A 19,143-nucleotide genomic window follows, 5' to 3' on the forward strand; every position below is an offset into this window, starting at 1 on the left:
AATGTAAATTTTTGCACAAAGCAGCTTGAAACTTTTTAACATATCATGTCTAAAACTTCATGTTTTCATTTGATTAGAATTCGACAAAGATGTACTTTTAAGGTAAATACCATAGTTCTCAGTTTTTACCTTTGATTTTTTTAATTTTGTTACAGGATGTGGTGGACACTCACCCTGGTTTGACTTTCCTTCAGGAGGCTCCAGAGTTCCACTCCAGATATGTTAATACTGTGAGTCATTTGTTAGTCTGTGGTGGGATCAAAGTTTTTTAGTCTTTTCTGTAACATAAAATGATGTGTCATTTGAAACTGAAGATACATTACTGAAGTCAAAGGTCATATGTTAGTATTGGGATCAAAGGTCAAATAAGTGGGAATAAAGGGTCAAAGGTGCTTTCATTGAGACCAATGCCTCACCATATAGCCTTAATATAGATCTCAGGTATGATTTGTGAGATAGCATATAGTCTTAACTTTAATACAGATCTCAGGTAGGATGTGTGAATTAGCATATAGCCTTAACTTTAATACAGATCTCAGGTAGGATTTGTGAGGTAGCATATAGCCTTAACTTAAATACAGATCTCAGGTAGGATTGGTGAGGTAGCATATAGCCTTAACTTTAATACAGGTATCAGGTATGATTTGTGAGATAGCATATAGTCTTAACTTTAATACAGATCTCAGGTAGGATGTGTGAGGTAGCATATAGCCTTAACTTTAATACAGATATCAGGTATGATTTGTGAGGTAGCATATAGCCTTAACTTTAATACAGATCTCAGGTAGGATTTGTGAGGTAGCATATAGCCTTAACTTTAATACAGATCTCAGGTAGGATTTGTGAGGTAGCATATAGCCTTAACTTTAATACAGATCTCAGGTAGGATTTGTGAGGTAGCATATAGCCTTAACTTTAATACAGATCTCAGGTAGGATTTGTGAGGTAGCATATAGTCTTAACTTTAATACAGATCTCAGGTAGGATGTGTGAGGTAGCATATAGCCTTAACTTAAATACAGATCTCAGGTAGGATTTGTGAGGTAGCATATAGCCTTAACTTTAATACAGATCTCAGGTAGGATTTGTGAGGTAGCATATAGCCTTAACACAGCTAGATCTAAAGTAGATTGTGTAAAATGCACTATTACTCATACTAACCTACCATAGACAACTCTCATCATATCATATTGTTACTGGTATGGTGAGTAAGATTGTAGAAACTCTTTCCTTCTAATTTAGTTTAGAATTGTAACAGACTGATGATATGATTATAGACAATGAATGCACAATAAATCTTTGAGGAATATATTGTATGACATTATAATACCTTTGGATATTATTAAAAAATTTGTATTGAAATTTCTGAGCAATTTGGAAGTTAACAAATGACTTCTGTGTTACTTCAACGAAATAAACATTGAAATGTAATTTTATTTCTGCTTACAGGTGATAGCTAGGATGTTTTACTGTATAAATCGCACTTGGACAGGTATGATCACCATACCTGAACTACGGAGAAGTAACTTTTTACGGGTGAGTGTGATACAATACAGGATTTACTACCTAGTGGGACAAGACGATTAAACTTAGACAAATGTGGGATACAAATCTATATTGATGTTTACTTATGTCATGTATGTCGTTATTATCCATAAAATTATTATAACATGTTTATTGTGCAGTAGACACATAATGTTCAAAACATAAAACTTGACTCAAATAAAGCTCAAAGTTATTATAACATATTTATTGTGCAGTAGACAAATAATGTTCAAAACTTCAAACTTGACTCAAATAATAGATATTGAAATGCATTTCTACTCGTTTTGCAATACATGTACCTGTGGGTAGGCTTGAAACCTGATAACTAGAGTGTACTGCGTTCATTTTATCAGATACCAAACATACCCTTCTAAGAAGAAAGATTAAAAATTTGTATTCCATGCGCACAACAATTTCATTAGCAATTATGAAATTAGAAAACACTTTTTGGCAATATATCAGTTTTAATTTGAAGAGAGTATTTCAAGAGGGTAGTGGGCTTCTGCCAAATGTAATAATTTAATTATTGTTTGTATAATATAATTATAATAATATAAAAATCAGAAAATGTATTTCAATATACATGTTACTTTGTCATTGTTAAAATCATGCTTTTATTTGAAGTGCATAAAAAAAATATGAAGATTCAGTATTCTTCATCTTGATGACAGATGTAGTAAATGTTTTTGCTAAACTTTAATTAAAAGAAAGTCTATTTTAAAGTATGATTTTCAGTGTCATATGATGAAATTTTTCATGACAAATATCACTGATAGAGTGTATCACATTGTCACTACACTTCCTTACAATGATAACTTCATTTCATGTTTCAGACTTTAGAACGTTTAGAAGAAGAAGATGATATTAATCAAATCATGGACTTCTTTTCCTATGAACATTTTTATGTTGTGTATTGTAAGTTTTGGGAGCTAGATAAAGATCATGATCTCCTCATCGACAAAAATGATTTGTCACGTCACAATGATCATGGTAAGTTGATGATGTAGGTTGTTAAAACAAAGAAAAGCTCTGGTCCTGTCATTACACATGATTAAAAGAATGTGAAAACTAAAAAGTTCAACATGCTTTGGAAGATAAATAATCAAAGACATTGTGTAAAACTCAGTCTATTCAAGGTCACGAACAAGGTCGCTAAAATTAGCACCAGAATATACTGTAAAAATACATCTTTTCAAAAATTACACATGATCCTACACTGTGATATACAGAATTGCAAATGGAGTTTATATAGATTGTAAGGTTAATATTGCTGTTACAAATGTACTTGTAATAGAAGCAGCTAAATGTTGTCAAAAGTACATTGTACATTGTACAGGGCATTTACAGAGGACCAGACTTTCTGAAATTTCACATGATTTTAAACTTTGATGTGCAGATATGGAATATCAAATGCTACTTAGGTCAAACTTAAGGTCACTGTTACTAAAAATGGAACAGGATATAGACTTTCAAATAATACATTATATATCATGATGTAACAGATAACCAAAATTTTCTTAAATAGATAATTTTTTACAGGATTCCATACATGGGTTAGACTGTATATATCTCTAAATCCAAATTGTTGTCTTTTCTTTTATTATAATAGGGAATATATACTATCTGGCACACAGCATGCATGGCCCTCTCTGTTATAGTCTATTGCTTATAATAGAGTTGTCTCTCTTTGAAATAAAAACATTACTTTTCATCTATAGCATCATTGTTATAATTTCAGCTATAGCAACACGGGTGATCGACAGAATATTCTCAGGGTGTGTAACAAGGTAGGTGTGCACACTGGTAAGGGATATACCAGGCTTTGATTATGATAATGCTGCCATACATGTTCCAGGTCTTGAACATACATGTCACTTTTCCCTTCTTTGATGATTAGTTAACATTATAAAATGTGTGTAAATTAGAAAAATTAAAATGATAAAAACTGTTTCATCCTACAAATCTTAAGAAAGACAGGTTTCACCCTGTCAATTGTTATAAATTGTCATTTACTGTCTTGTGTGTTTTTTAATGCTTGTTCTTGTTGTTTTGGTAGAGGTAAGGCATTCAAGGAGGGCAAAATGACTTATCCAGAGTTTGTGTGGTTCCTACTGTCAGAAGAGGATAAACGTAACCCAACAAGGTAGGTATATAGTGTTGTAAATGTAACTCCACTAGGTAGGTACATAGTTGGATAAAAGTTGCCTCACATGTAAATACTGATTGTCAGAAAAGTATGAAAAATTTTAGTTGAAGCAATTCTCTGCCTAAATCCTTATATGATGTCTTGAGGAGACTTGAAACATGTAGCTTTGCCCAAGACTATCAGAGTCGCATCTTTGTGCTGACCAAAAATTTAATACAGAACTTTGTGACACAAAAAAACAGAAAACAAGAACACATGGGGGAAAATGTGTGCAATGAGATCATGAAAAGCCATGGTTGTTATAGAAAACTGGCTCTTTATTACAGAAGGACAACAAGCATTTCCTTTAGGAATAAAACAATAGACTTGCATGTTTCATCAAATAATAGTACAGAGTTAATCAGTAAAATTTAAGTTTAGTGTGAAATGAGACTAGTACTAAATAACACTGCAATAATCCTCCTTGTTTTTACTACAGTATAGAGTACTGGTTTCGCTGTATGGATCTGGATGGGGATGGTGTTATCTCTATGTACGAGATGGAGTACTTTTATGAGGAACAGATGCAGAAAATGGAGGACATGGGCATTGAGAAACTTCCCTTTGAAGATTGCCTTTGTCAGGTAAAATAAAAAAAAAAGTTGGATATATGTCTGAGTAGCCAAAAACGAAACTTTGTTTGAAATCTTCAAGGGAAAGAGTAAGAAAGAACTGTTGATGACCAGATGATGAAGACTAGTTCAGATTAATGAAATATCCCAATGTTAATCAGAATATACTGCAGCATCCCAGCATTAGGATACAGCATCCCAGCATTGTCAGTTAGTGATTGTGTGTTGGACCAGGATTAGGATACAGGACAATAAGATAATATGATAAACATTTCACATCTAAATCAGCTGAATCAATCAGGATAAAGAAATGATGTAATATTTGTTTTGTTTTCAGATGTTAGATTTAGTTGGACCAAAAGATGAAGGACGCATAACGTTAGCTGACCTGAAGAACTGTAAAATGACCAATATTTTCTTTGATACATTCTTCAACCTAGACAAGTTCCTGGAGCATGAACAGCGGGATCCATTCGCCAATGTTAGGGTAGGTTTTGTCTTAAAGCAGCGATGTTCATTCGCCAATGTAAGGGTAGGTTTTGTCATAAAGCAGCAGTTCTCATTCCCCAATGTCAGGGTTGGTATTGTCTTAAAGCAGCGATGTTCATTCGCCAATGTAAGGGTAGGTTTTGTCATAAAGCAGCAGTTCTCATTCCCCAATGTCAGGGTTGGTATTGTCTTAAAGCAGCGATGTTCATTCCCCAATGTCAGGGTTGGTATTGTCTTAAAGCAGCGATGTTCATTCGCCAATGTAAGGGTAGGTTTTGTCATAAAGCAGCAGTTCTCATTCCCCAATGTCAGGGTAGGTTTTGTCTAAAAGCATGCAGTTCTCATTCAACAGTGTTAGGGTTAATTCACCAGCATTAGGGAAAGGTTTTGTCTGTTCTGACCAATGTTTATTTGTAAATATCAGTATTCATATGTCGATGTTAATAGGGTAGTTTTTGTCTGTGTACAATATCACCAACTCACCTTTTTTTTGTAATTTTTCACATTAAAAAACATTGGCCTGGGAAACTGTGATATTGATAACTTCTAATTGACATGTAATTTGTAAATTAAAAACTTTAAAAAAATCATTTCAGTAACATATATAATGTACATAAAATCATTTCAGTAACATATATAATGTATACAAAATTATTTCAGTAACATATGTAACCCTGGTAAAATACTAGCCGCAGTATACCACTCGGCTAGAGAGAACTTCTCTTTAGCTTGATTGGTTGAGCGTCAGACTAGTAAGTCAGGGGTCCTGGGTTCGATTCCTAGCGGAGGCATTGAAATAAATAATGACCTCTGTTACATTGGCGCCCATGTAGGGACCCGGGAATAGTACTTAGCCATGCCCCACCGGCGTAGCTATAACCCCTGGAAACTCGAGGACGAGCTATTTCCTGGAGGGGGAGTATGTAACCCTTGTAAAATACTAGTTGCAATATACCACACGGCTAGAGAGAACTTCTCTTTAGCTCGATTGGTTGAGCGTCAGACTAGTAAGCCAGGGGTCCCGGGTTCGATTCCTAGCGGAGGCATTGAAATAAATAATGACCTCTGTTACACATATATTATGTATATAAAATCATTTTGATTTATGAGATTGCAATTTGATCTGAATTTTTGTTTCCTCATGATTGAAGGATTTGGAGAATGATGGTCCTGAACCTACAGACTGGGAAAAGTATGCTGCAGAGGAGTACGAAAACCTTGTGGCAGAGGAGGGAGCCATGGAGCAAGAGGAGATGTAAGTGTAAAACCATGTCAAAGGTTGGGGAGCTAACTCTGGGAGTTTCTCACAATTAAGTCTGAAACCACAGGAAATACATGCCAACTTTGTTGGAGATGATAATGTATGAAATCTTTACTTATTTTGAAAGGTAGTCATATTACATAATATAATATTCAATACCTACTGTAGTGAACAAATATCTGTTTGTGATGAATTAAATTAATGTTTACAGTTTAACAGAGTTTATAAAGTAATTGTATGTGTTTACATTTCTAAGATCCTTTATGTTGAGTGGGGCCCAGAGTAAATATAGGTATTTTAAAGCCAACAAGAGGTATAGACGGTTGTACAAGGTACACTTAATTATTTATTGAGATCGGGGTCTGCTTGCGGGAACAGTTATATTCGGAAGTGGAATCACATTTATATAGGTTCACCATCTTGCCAGGATGGCAGATTATCTGTATAAGGTCAAGGGTCACTTTCATGTTGTAATAATAGGGGGTCAGGAAATCTATAATTATATCATATTGCATGTCGTATAAATACAAATTTATTTATTAATAAGATTTGTTGTAGAATGAAAAATATTTTGAGGCCAAGCTTAAAATGGAATCTGTTTCTTTTTACTCTACCTTTTTCACTTTTAATACTTTTTGACGAAGTTTTGAAATTGTTTTTGGTAAATAAAAAACTTGAAAACATGTTGTTTAAGCTGGAGAAGTGAGGATTATTTAAGATATTATAATCCTTTCTTAATGTAACGGGAAACAGAGAGTTTTACTTGGCCTTAGCATGCTATAAAGTATATAGGTATGCTGGTTAATCCGGTGACTTGAGGTGTTAGTGTAGTAATTTTGTACAGGTATGCCTGCCAGGTCATCAATGTATGTAGATAGATATACCCTCACTCATGGCTCACCTTAAAATATAACACATGTTACTTGTCACATTCAATTAATGCACAATCTTTATGTTAAGGGGAAAAAAAATCTTATCATATATGTATGGTTCTTGTAAAAGCATTGTAATGATTAATTTAAGAAATATATATATTTACATATAACAGTAAAAATGAAATTTGTTTCTTAGTTTAAAAATTTAACATAGGTTACTGTATTTATCTTGTATGTCAGACAGCAGGTTTTTTTTTCAGATATAAGAAAAGCTGACTTTTAAGAAATCCTGAAAAATTTTCATCCTCATGCACTGTCATATTATGGGTGTGATGATTGTTAAACACTGAAGAGTTTATGTAGAGTGTTTCATCATGTTATGATGCTGAATTCCCAATATTGCTGAAACAAAATAGTACATATGTACCTGACAGTTTGTAGTAAGGATTTTACACAATACTTTTAATACAAAAACTGTGAAAGCATGATTACTCTTTAGTTTCTGAACAAATGACCTTTTGATAAGGTCAGGTTTTACTGTATGTTACAAATACATATACATGGTATGTATTTTCTTATGTAAAAGAAAAAGAAAAAAATCACAACACAAGTCTACACTGATTTTCTTTTCAACATCACATTTCTCACAAGCAGCTGGGGACCACGAGAGGATGATTACTACTAGGTAGTATTGTGTTGTAACCTCTCTCTATGTTACTGGTTGTTGTAGAATCTCCCACTATTATAAACCTGCATGGGATCCAGAGAGACTCCTTTGTTGTAAGGGACCTCAATCACCTAACATTGAATAAAGATAAATCAAAACTGTGCTTTAGATAGTGATGGTTAATTTCCAATTTTTTCAGATGAAAATTTCAGCCGCTAATGCCTATTTTTTTAACTTAAAATTGAAAGGTAGAGCTTCGCCATGAAGAATTTGGGGAAACAAAGACGATAACCAGAACAGTTTGGTTTGTTATTTTAGTGTAGAACTATTTAAGAACATTTTAACAACCTGAAACAGTCTCCCTTTGTCATTGATCAGATTTAAAAGAAGAATCTTTAACTCAAAATGTTAGGGATGTACTCTTTATATATCCCTTGGAGTGCTTATAAGGAACACCAAACATTTGTATGAATAATGAAAGATGCTTGTTGACACAAAAATAATATTTGTCTTATAAAACTTTCCTTTTCTCTCCTTTCCTGGATTTTATGTCTGCAAATGCCTGCTTTTGCATACGTAGTCACTTTTATATTTGTAGTTGGTGTAATGTGGTTTGAAATTTGACTGTTACTTTCTGTCAATTTTCATTCATAATTTGCCTAGCATGGTATTCATTGGAAAGTTTTCTTTCCATACTAACAGTGGTAACTTTCATAGCAACAGACCTCTATATAATTGTGTGCGATACATGATTGAAATATTTACCTTCTTAACTGTACAGATTTTAATCTTTCTTTCACTTCATTATCAGAGCTTGCGGCCATGGTCTATATTGGATGAGTCAACAGATTCTGTGTGTGCTGTCCCTGTAAACTTACTTGTGTTTACAGTAATCTTTTTAGTCTGGATAGCATTGTGGTCGGAGTGATGCTGTAGCCAAAAACTCCCTGAAAATTCTTACTGTTATGGGAGAAATTTTTGCATGTTTATCTTTACAGTCTTTGAACTCTGAACAGAAACAACTTTTTTCTATCAATTTACCATAAAGAAAGTGTTTGTGGAAATTCATGTGCAGGTTCATTTAAGAGAGAGGGAGAAAACTGTGTCCAGAATGTTTCATATGTGTCAGTTTGTAAAATTCAAAATAAGGAAACTTCAAAGGCCACAGATAGAATCCAATCAATTTGAATTTTTCAAATACATACAGAGGGCATTCTACGCTCTGTTGTCTCCCTTTCTCTTAACTTCTAACCGTGGCCTTCATTAATTTAACTGATGATTGTCCAGGAGATGATATAAACTTGTTTTTGAGAAAAGATTCTTTAATCTCATAGCCCTCTAACATGATGCCGTGTATTTGTGTTTTATTTATCTATAGATCTATACAAGTATTTATATGAATATTGTACCTATTTTCATAATACTGCATATCATGGGTATTCTATAGTAAGCTCAAGTAAGTGGCCAACATGCAGTTTCTAATTAAGGGTTAGGGATTTTTAAGTCACTGGTTTTAAGAAGATTCAACAGCATTTGTCGACATATGCTGTAAAGTCATATATTTTTGTGGGGCTCAAATTTGGTTATTTTACAGAAACATGTGTTTTCATTGGCACTTAATTTTTCTTGGAGATATCTTACTAACTAAATCTAATTGTATTTAAGTATGTCAATTTCTATGTGGTCATAATTTCATGGACATAAGAATGGGTGGATTAAGAGTGACCAAGAACTCAATGAAAAATAAATTCCCCGCAAAGAATAAATGGTTTTACAGTATATTGAACAGTGAAAAATGATTTACCAGAATATGGTAGAGTACATTGTACTATGATTTAAGTATGGTTATTTTCCATTTTCGGTTGTTCCTATTTTGATGTTGTCAGAATTTGTATTTATTCACACATGAAGAGGTTTAGTGAACACAATCACAGTAAGTCAGGTTCTAGTCCTCAGTTCATTATGGTAAATTAATTTACTCTAATGTAACAGTGTAATTCTAAAAAAATGCAGAAGCACTTCCAGAAAACCAGCTATCATGAATACATCAGTGTTAAACATGTACATAGAAGATCTCCAGCAGTAAACCACCTGTTTCAGAACTGAAGCTGTTATACGCTATTGTACACGCCATATATTGGTGTTTTATTTTTTGTGTCTTTTATTTTTAAATTTACCTTCAATTTCAGACTGTATGAGGATGACTTTGAACCAGATGATGATGAGATCATACAGAAAGAACGGGCTAACTTGGAACTTGAAATGCAGCGGAACTCTCCTGTGTCACGAGGGAAAATAGGTGTAAAGAATACCAATGACGATATCTATGACTTCAGTACAAAAGATCTTGGCTATTAACTGCAGAGTTATGGTCACAGATGGAAACTCGACATTTTTCTAGTGTTACCTGGTTATTCTCAGGATATTTGTTGGATTCTGCGTCGCGGTGGTTATTGTTATACGCCTTTCAAGGTCTCAGGAGCAAACACTATGTAACAAAGACTGTGATTGCTCAGAAAACTTTGACACCAGAAGTGCTTCAGTTTCTGGTGATTACTGTAGACAGAATGATCAGTGTGGATGAAGGATTTTCACATATCATGTGATGCACGAAGTTTTCTGGGATGTTTGATTGCGGTAGTGATAATGTTACAAGGATTTTGATTGGATGGGATGGTGTCAGCAATTGATATACTGCAACATACTAGGAATTTGATTTGATTGATATGTATGAAAATAGTGACCAGTGTGTCCTGAGGTGAGGAATGACCTGAAATGTAAAAACACTTGCCAGATTGAGGCTGTATGTTATGGACTAGGACCACACTTAGCAGTAACTAATTTCTGCTTGTCCTTGTTTTTGTGGCTAGTCGATGACTTTATATGAACTGCATGTATGTGTAGTCAGACTGTATTTATGTAATTTGTTAGTTAGCAGATTGTATATGTGAATAGAAATATGAGTGAAATTACATTAGTAAGATGTTATTTAAGCCTTTACATAAGTTTTTCCTTATTGTGACGACGGATTTGTGTTGTTTAGTGTCTGAGTTCAAATTAACCTTGTTCAAGCTCAAACTTGAGAAAATAAGAAAATAATTTATTGTGTTATTCTGAAATAACAAAAATTGAACATTAAATGAAGGTAAATGCAATTAATTGAAACATATCATACAGTCTTACCATGCTAAACAACATTGGAATACAAAATTATTTGTACTGATGAATTAACAGTGAGAGATTCCGTCCACTTGTTACTGTTTATACATGTCAGGTTTTTCAACATTATACATTGTATGTCTTGATGCAGTTTGGTGCCTTGTTATTCCTGATGTCATCATTTATAGTTAATTATATTGTTGACTTTGTTGTTACATCTGTTCATTTACTGTGACAAGAGGGCTTCTAGAGGGTCAGCATCACAAACAATGCTAAAGTGAGTGACAAAATCTAGAAAAAATCTGAATGAGGCAATCTTCTGCCATTTCTGTGGTAACAAATTATCCACTCTCATTGATTCGATGTATTTTTTTGTTTTCTAATGGAACTTTTTAAAAAATTGTTGAAGTAGTACCAGGTACATGTTATAACTAATTTTTAAAAATATTTTTTCTCAAAAACTATAAAATGAAAAAAAATGTACCATGTGGTTGTTCTATTGTCAATATGTTTTGATTGTTCAGCAATTGTCTAGATATGATTGGGAATCAAAATAATATCAGAAATGAATTTCATAGTTTGTAAAATTTAGTGAAGAACAGAATCTTATTAAAAAAACAACTTCAAAAGATTATTCTTTCTGTCTTCTAAAGGCATTTGACACAAAAAACTGAAAATACTGGAGAAGAATTTGGTAATTTTCAAAGTCATCTCCACAAATAAATTTACTGAAAAAGAGGACATACCTCTGAGGATGATAGAGTATTCCTGGAATTGTATGTGCATAGTTTTGATGTTGTGTAAAGTATGTGTAGGTAGTAATTGCATCATAAGACATCTCTAGTTATCTCCCTTGTGACATTAAGTCGGTTTGCTTTCCATTAATTGAACTGGCCAAACAATATTTCTGTTTTTTTCTACGTGAAAAGTTGTGGATGTGATTTACAGGTCCTCCACAGATTGTGGATAAACTTTTACAGCCAAAATTTCATGATTTATGGGAATATCTTTCAGTCTGCAAGTAGTGCTTAAGGATCAGCTTGATGACTTTGTACTCAAATATGAGAAACATAGAACATGCATCATATTAAATATTTCTTTTGTTATGATATAAGTCATTGCTTTAATTCTATAAACATTACAGAAGTGAAGGATCAGCCATACTTATCCTCTGCTTGTTAATTTGAATTTTATTCGAGTCTGTGAGGAATAAAGTTTTGCTTGGAAAATGTTAGACATTAATCCGTCAGGAATTCATTGAACCACCAAGTGTAGTATCCCTGTAAAAGTGTGTCCATCATTCTTCAAATTTGTTTTATAACATCTCTTAAGGTACTTATGATGAATCTAGTCTATTTATTCAAAAGATGTAGTAATAAACTGTTCATTGTGTCAGTAATTCTTTCCTGTGTTGAATATTTCCCATTTAAGTTTTGTATATCACACTATACATGCTTATTTCTGATAGTGATGAAACCATGAAAATTCTATGACATGGCCAGAGAGAAAAACCTTCTGTTCCAGTTTTGATTCAGGTAAATTGATTTTCCTTTGAAGTGGGAGGGAAATACACAGTATTGTATGTTGTAGGCATTAGTATGTGTGAAGCAGTGCTGGTTTGAGGGCTTATATGAATTTTTATATAGTTGAGGGCTAAGTGTCAGGGTAAAGCGAAATGCTAACTCATTGCCAGGAAGACCAAGAAAAAGTATGTTGATCTCTACAACAAACATTTCATTGTATTCAGTAAATGTGATGTGTCGATGCTTGTGTGGATCTTTCTTTTCTTCATACACCAAATAAATCATGTGATACCTGTACATGTACTTGTCAGTGATGATAATCATTTAACACCAGATATGTATTAAAACATTTGTAGATAAATTGTTATACTAAATAGAGAAGTGATGATTATAAAATATCTGTAATGAATTTTGTCTTCCGTTGGCTTGGTTAATTGGTGTTGTCTTGTACAGTGCATTTTTATTTACACCTGTAATGTAGTCACTCCTACCTGGGGTGTGCTCTGAAAAGAAAAATGTTTTCAATCATTTAAAATTGTATTTAAAACAAAAATGTCGATATTTTGATATGCCAAGACAAGAAATAAGGCCACTGTTGATAATTTGTTTGATCATTGATCAGTAAACAGATCTGCTTCTCCTGGTTACAACCGTAAGCAGATGTTAAATATTTTCCTTGCTGAAGCAGAACTGGAATTTTTAGTGTAGGCAAAGTTGTTCAAATTAATGTTTTTGTATAATGGTTTGCTAAATACTAAATAAACTAATATGGACATAGATGTTCTAATATTTTGTGTGTTAATAAGGTTTATTGTCTAAATTTTGTAGAAATTTAAATGAGTAACTGAATACCAAGTCCATTAAGTATAACAAAGCTATAAATAGACCATTGTTTGTACATGTGTGTCAGTTTAGATTAGAAGTTGGTTAGTCTGGTTGTATTATTAACTGACAGTTACCTCCCCTGATTTACATATTTTGTCATCCTACAGACATAATGTCAGCTCTATTTATTAACTTAAGTCAGTTTTATTTTATTTTTAAGCTCATTGTTTGAGGCTTTAGTTTCAGAGATTACAGCCCTTTTGTGCAAATGATATTTCTTAATTTATGTCTGTGATAATTTGCTTATATTGCCTTAATTAAAACAGATATATTTTTGCTTTGAGTACACCAACAGAAAAGATATATAGATGGCTTACTAAATGGTGCAGTAGTTTGTATTATGCCTCATTTTGATTTGCTTTTGCTGATATCAATTTGCAAAAACAAAAATGTAGAACATATAGTAGGTCTTAAAATTCAGCTGTGCAGACTTAAACCTTTAAAAGTTTCAGCTACATAATGTATTAATTTAATTTCAAAATTTATAATTTTTCGTACAACAGCCTTTTAGAATCTTTCTGGTCTGTTATAGGGATCTCTCCTTATAAAACTGCTATAAAATCAAAATTGACAATATTCTCACTCAATATCTCTGTCTTTTGTAATGCCACTATAGAGATATGTATGATGCCTTGAAGATGTAACGCAACAAAAAAAGTATGCAAACACCATGAACCTTCACCCAACAACATCCTGGCAGGGTATTATTATAGATCATGTGTCATAATACAACTGATATAATAGATGTTATTTCACTGATAACAGGGTAGTTATATTATAAAAAATGTTATATGAAATTCATGAGATTTTGATATTGAAAGTAACTTTAGAGTTTAATGTTTTTGTATGAATGTCCTACTATCGCCTAGATACATAAATTATCTGTATATTTAAGGTATCTTAATTTGCTCAAAACCTCTGTGACAGAACTTCATTGAGCATTATTTAACTTTACTGTGTAATATCAAATCACATGAACTACATCTGTGTAACCCTGTCTGTCCAACTACTGGTTCAGAATAGTTAATTTATTCATCCAATGCTTCATTACAATGTGTGTTCAAATGATTGGTTAACAGTTTGATGTTCTCATTAAATGAGACCAATATAAAATTTGTCTTGTGTTGTTTGTTATGCAACAAGTTCCTTAATCTTGCTGCTGTAAATGGTCTAATAAACATTTCACTCTTGATTCTCAAAGTATAAATGGAGGAGACTATAGGTTTGTATCCAAGTTTGCACTATTTTATAATGAGAATATTGTGCATGTGAGTACTTCTCGTGATGGTTATGTTGTGAGAAATCAGGTTGGTGACTTTGTTAATGATTTTCCCTTCTTGGTCAGCCAATAAATGAGTTGTTTCTTGTAAGTGGTAAGGATCCAGATTATCCAGTATATAAATATGGGAGATTTGCTGTGTTTCATCAATAAAGACCTTCGTATATAGACCTCAGGTGTGGTATCTCTAACTGTCACCAGACCAATGATTTTCGTCAAAAGTAAGTAATGTCACATTCCCAAATGAGAACGAGGTATGCCACAGCCGAGCAAACAGTCCAACTAACCAGCATCGAACCCGTCCACAGATCACTATGACGACCATAACACTTCCTCAAAATTTTCATTAACCTGTATCTTTTGAAACCCTGTGTTACGAGTTAGTCCGTTAAGAGGCCCGTGAATATCAATCACCAGCAACATGTAACCACCATAGGACGAGATTCAGGATCAGTTTGTGCATACCATCGAACTGTCATCATATTTGTACTAATTATTTTGTTTGAAATATTTCCATTCAACATTAACAAATTATACTCGAAAATATAACTTTCTTATATAACTAAAAGTAAACTACCCTAGGGTCTTCAAATTCAAATTTTAGTAAAGCACCTTAAGACTTTTCTCTCCCCCAGTAAGTAGGAACCATATTATTTACAATTTTGATTCACCTACGGCCATGAAAGGTTTCTGCAAAATTCCACTGATATCAGTACAAGAGTTCTTTGGAGGGAATCAAAATGTTAAAAGTTTACAAAGTACAACACCAAACAAAAAGTGATCAGAATAGGTCACCATGAGACATCCGTGACCTAAAAATACTGATAGTCAACAATTCAACTAAGGAAAATATGAACAAAAGAAAGATTTACATGAAAACTCCTAAAATAGCTGAAGGAAAATAAGATCAGGTGTTCCAGAAGGGTAAGCATCTTCATCAACACAACATGGCTATCTAAATCTTGGTCAATCAAACTAAGTAATGTCAAGATTTTAATGTTTTTAATCTTTTTTGGTTATAATGGCCAGATTTCAATCCCAAGGGAGACAAGGAATACAAAACCAGGTACCAAGGAAAAACTTCAACAGAATATTCCAGGGAGAATACCTCACACCATATCAATGTATAAAGACACAAAACAAGACAAAATTTTAAAATAATTTATTACAGTTATAATGTAAACATAAGGTTGTTACATGATTCTTGAAACTACATACAAGTTACTGATTAAATTGTGAGATGTGACAGAGATGTGTAGAAACATATGCAATGACGTTGAGTGTTGATGGAGCAAATGGTAGTGTTATTACATCATGGTTCTCTGTTGTTACATCATGGTACTGTGTTGTTACATCAAAGTATCATGTTATTACATCATGGTACTGTGTTATTACATTATGGTACTGTGTTATTACATCATGGTACTGTGTTATTACATCATGGTACTGTGTTATTACATCATGGTACTGTGTTATTACATCATGGTACTGTGTTGTTATATCATGGTACTGTGTTGTTACATCAAGGTATCATGTTATTACATCATGGTACTGTGTTATTACATCATGGTACTGTGTTGTTATATCATGGTACTGTGTTGTTACATCAAAGTATCATGTTATTACATCATGGTACTGTGTTGTTATATCATGGTACTGTGTTATTACATCAAGGTACTGTGTTATTACATCATGGTACTGTGTTGTTATATCATGGTACTGTGTTATTACATCATGGTACTGTGTTATTACATCATGGTACTGTGTTATTACATCATGGTACTGTGTTATTACATCATGGTACTGGGTTATTACATCATGGTACTGTGTTATTACATCATGGTACTGTGTTGTTACATCATGGTACAGAGTTATTACCCCCATAATACAGTATTACAATATGGCATCATGTTGTTACATCCATGTACAGATTTTTACACCATTGTAAAGAATTATTATATAACTGTGTTGTGTTATTACATCAGAAAGTTTTAGGTGTACCAAATAGACTTGTGTCTTCCTGACAGATGTTTTTTATGTATACCGATGTTACAATAATACACAACACTGTAGTGCTACAGATTATAAGCAGTTAAACTGGCAAAGGCAGGGCTGATAGCATTTTGTATTGATAAAGACCGATATCATTGTATAGTGCTACAGGCTGATAACATTGTATAGTGTTACAGGCTGTATAGTGCTACAGGCTGGTAACATTGTATAGTGTTACAGGCTGTATAGTGTTACAGGCTGATAACATTGTATAGTGTTACAGACTGTATAGTGCTACAGGCTGGTAACATTGTATAGTGTTACAGGCTGTATAGTGTTACAGGCTGATAACATTGTATAGTGCTACAGGCTGTATAGTGTTACAGGCTGTATAGTGCTACAGGCTGATAACATTGTATAGTGCTACAGGCTGTATAGTGTTACAGGCTGATAACATTGTATAGTGCTACAGGCTGATAACATTGTATAGTGTTACAGGCTGTATAGTGTTACAGGCTGATAACATTGTATAGTGCTACAGGCTGTATAGTGTTACAGGCTGATAACATTGTATAGTGCTACAGGCTGATAACATTGTATAGTGTTACAGGCTGTATAGTGCTACAGGCTGATAACATTGTATAGTGCTACAGGCTGATAACATTGTATAGTGTTACAGGCTGTATAGTGCTACAGGCTGATAACATTGTATAGTGCTACAGGCTGTATAGTGTTACAGGCTGATAACATGGTATAGTGCTACAGGCTGTATAGTGCTACAGGCTGATAACATGGTATAGTGCTACAGGCTGATAACATTGTATAGTGCTACAGGCTGATAACATTGTATGGTTCTAGAGACTGATGGCTTGAGTGCTATAGGCTTATAAAGCATTTTACAGAGTAGGAAATACAAGTACATGTGTAAAGAAATATATTGCATAAACATTTGACACAAGCTTTGTAGATCAGTGGAAACAGATGGTAGGGTAGTGAAATCTAGTTTTTATGTTAAGTTGAACTTCTATTAAGAATTTAAATTGACAGCAAATGAGTTATCTGTGAACAAGATATGTGTGTATCAAGTTTGGAACTTGAATGCATCGCTAATATAACCTAGTTCACTGTACAACCGACAAGTTGTGGAATCAGCATGAATTCAGGAGATATTGTAGACCAACTGTTGAGACATGATGAAAATAGTTGCATATAAATATAGTATATAATGTATAACAAATTGATACATAATAGCTTCACCACTCAAAATACAATCTGCAACTTATAGTCGACACAGCAAGTCAGAAATAACACTCAGCGTAAAAAAATATCATAAAAATGTCGACAATAACGTCTGATTAACTTGAGACAAAACATGCATATTCAATAAAAACATGGCAACCAATTTTCTTCACCAATTTCACCAACAAGGATACACACCAGGCACAGCCATTCAGTGACATTCATAAAAAAGTCCACATTTTGCAAAAAAATAAACAATTTGGATGATCAATCAATGAAAAGACAAAAACTGCTGACATTTTATGTAAAACGAACCATTAAGAGATTGAATTATACCTACAGATCTTTAATCCGAGTTCCACATTAGATCGCTGGTCAAACCCAATCAAATTATCACACAAGACTCTGACTCCACCCCAAACTATCACATGACCTTATACCCTAATATCACATGACCTAATACCCTAACCAATCAAAATGTCCCACATGACCCCTGACACAAGCAAAATCAAAAGTTCATAGTTCATACAGCATTTCACATTCTAGACTGTATGATAAAGAAATGATACTTTCAAATTGTAATTTAAATATCCGTCTTCAGGTGAGGTCAGATATGTAAAAACTCAACATATTTCTCAAAATAAAAGAAATTAAAATCAATATGTTTCAAATACTAGGTAATAAATTTTGTAAAGATCTGAAGTAGAAAGTCCAACAATCTCAATAATTCTCTTATCAATGTTTTCTTTATTTCGTCTTATTTCCTAGTAAAACAGCTGTAGGTTGAGTACAAGAACAATTTGAACTTGTTTCAAGATATAGCATGAAAATCTAAACCAATATCATGATAGTAGCTGTGGGCAGTAAATAAGATGTCTGTTACATGTATATAATGAAGAGATGTCAGATCAATGTCTTTCCCAAGCTTTTGGAAATATCAATGACAAAATCTTTTTTCCTAGATGACATGATACTGTAATGGATTTGAGATACAATACAGAATACTGTGAAATCATAATTTTCATAGGGATTTATTTTCGTTGATTTTGTGGGTAGTCTCAATCGTCTTAATCCAGGAATTCAGATGTCCATTAAGTGATGTAATCAATTTTAGGTAGATTTATTGAGCTACATTTATGGACAAGATCACATGCCAATGAAAAAATGACTTTTTTGAAAACTACGATAATAGAACCCCATGAAAACCTATGAGTTTACTGTGGTTGGATTCTCTTTGTTGAATCTGGGTCAAAAGTTGTCAGGTAAAAGCAGAATTACATTCATTATTACATATAGATACATGTATGTTGGTATCATAGTTCAAACAAAGACATTATTAGTGATCAATGGGATGAAGGATTCCTATATAGAAAGCATATGATGATTTAATCCTTGACTGACAACAGAAACCACCACGGTGGTACAGGTTAACCATTACAGGCTTCATGTCCATGAGTACAGCCTTTCAGCAG

The 19,143-nt window shown here is 33.3% G+C and overlaps 1 protein-coding gene across 3 annotated transcripts in view; it reads left to right on the top strand.

Annotated features, from left to right (window-relative positions):
- LOC132544333 (serine/threonine-protein phosphatase 2A regulatory subunit B'' subunit beta-like) overlaps nucleotides 1-14,274 on the top strand; it is a 61,238-nt gene extending 46,964 nt beyond the window's left edge. For 2 of the 3 annotated variants that reach the window (XM_060207917.1, XM_060207914.1), the window contains 9 exons: nucleotides 156-230; nucleotides 1,450-1,536; nucleotides 2,379-2,535; nucleotides 3,284-3,332; nucleotides 3,602-3,688; nucleotides 4,170-4,314; nucleotides 4,640-4,789; nucleotides 5,943-6,046; nucleotides 9,784-14,274. In XM_060207917.1, the coding sequence (XP_060063900.1) occupies nucleotides 156-230; nucleotides 1,450-1,536; nucleotides 2,379-2,535; nucleotides 3,284-3,332; nucleotides 3,602-3,688; nucleotides 4,170-4,314; nucleotides 4,640-4,789; nucleotides 5,943-6,046; nucleotides 9,784-9,952 (1,023 nt within the window). In that variant the 3' untranslated portion in view covers nucleotides 9,953-14,274. Of the gene's footprint in view, nucleotides 1-155; nucleotides 231-1,449; nucleotides 1,537-2,378; nucleotides 2,536-3,283; nucleotides 3,333-3,601; nucleotides 3,689-4,169; nucleotides 4,315-4,639; nucleotides 4,790-5,942; nucleotides 6,047-7,581; nucleotides 7,613-9,783 lie in introns of all 3 variants that reach the window. The other variant, XM_060207915.1, reaches the window with a different exon arrangement.
- The last annotated feature ends 4,869 nt before the right edge of the window (nucleotides 14,275-19,143 follow it).

Source organism: Ylistrum balloti, unplaced genomic scaffold, assembly GCF_031769215.1.
Source record: "Ylistrum balloti isolate Yb309-2 unplaced genomic scaffold, AGI_CSIRO_Ybal_v1 Utg369790, whole genome shotgun sequence".
Classification (NCBI taxonomy): Eukaryota; Metazoa; Mollusca; class Bivalvia; order Pectinida; family Pectinidae; genus Ylistrum; species Ylistrum balloti.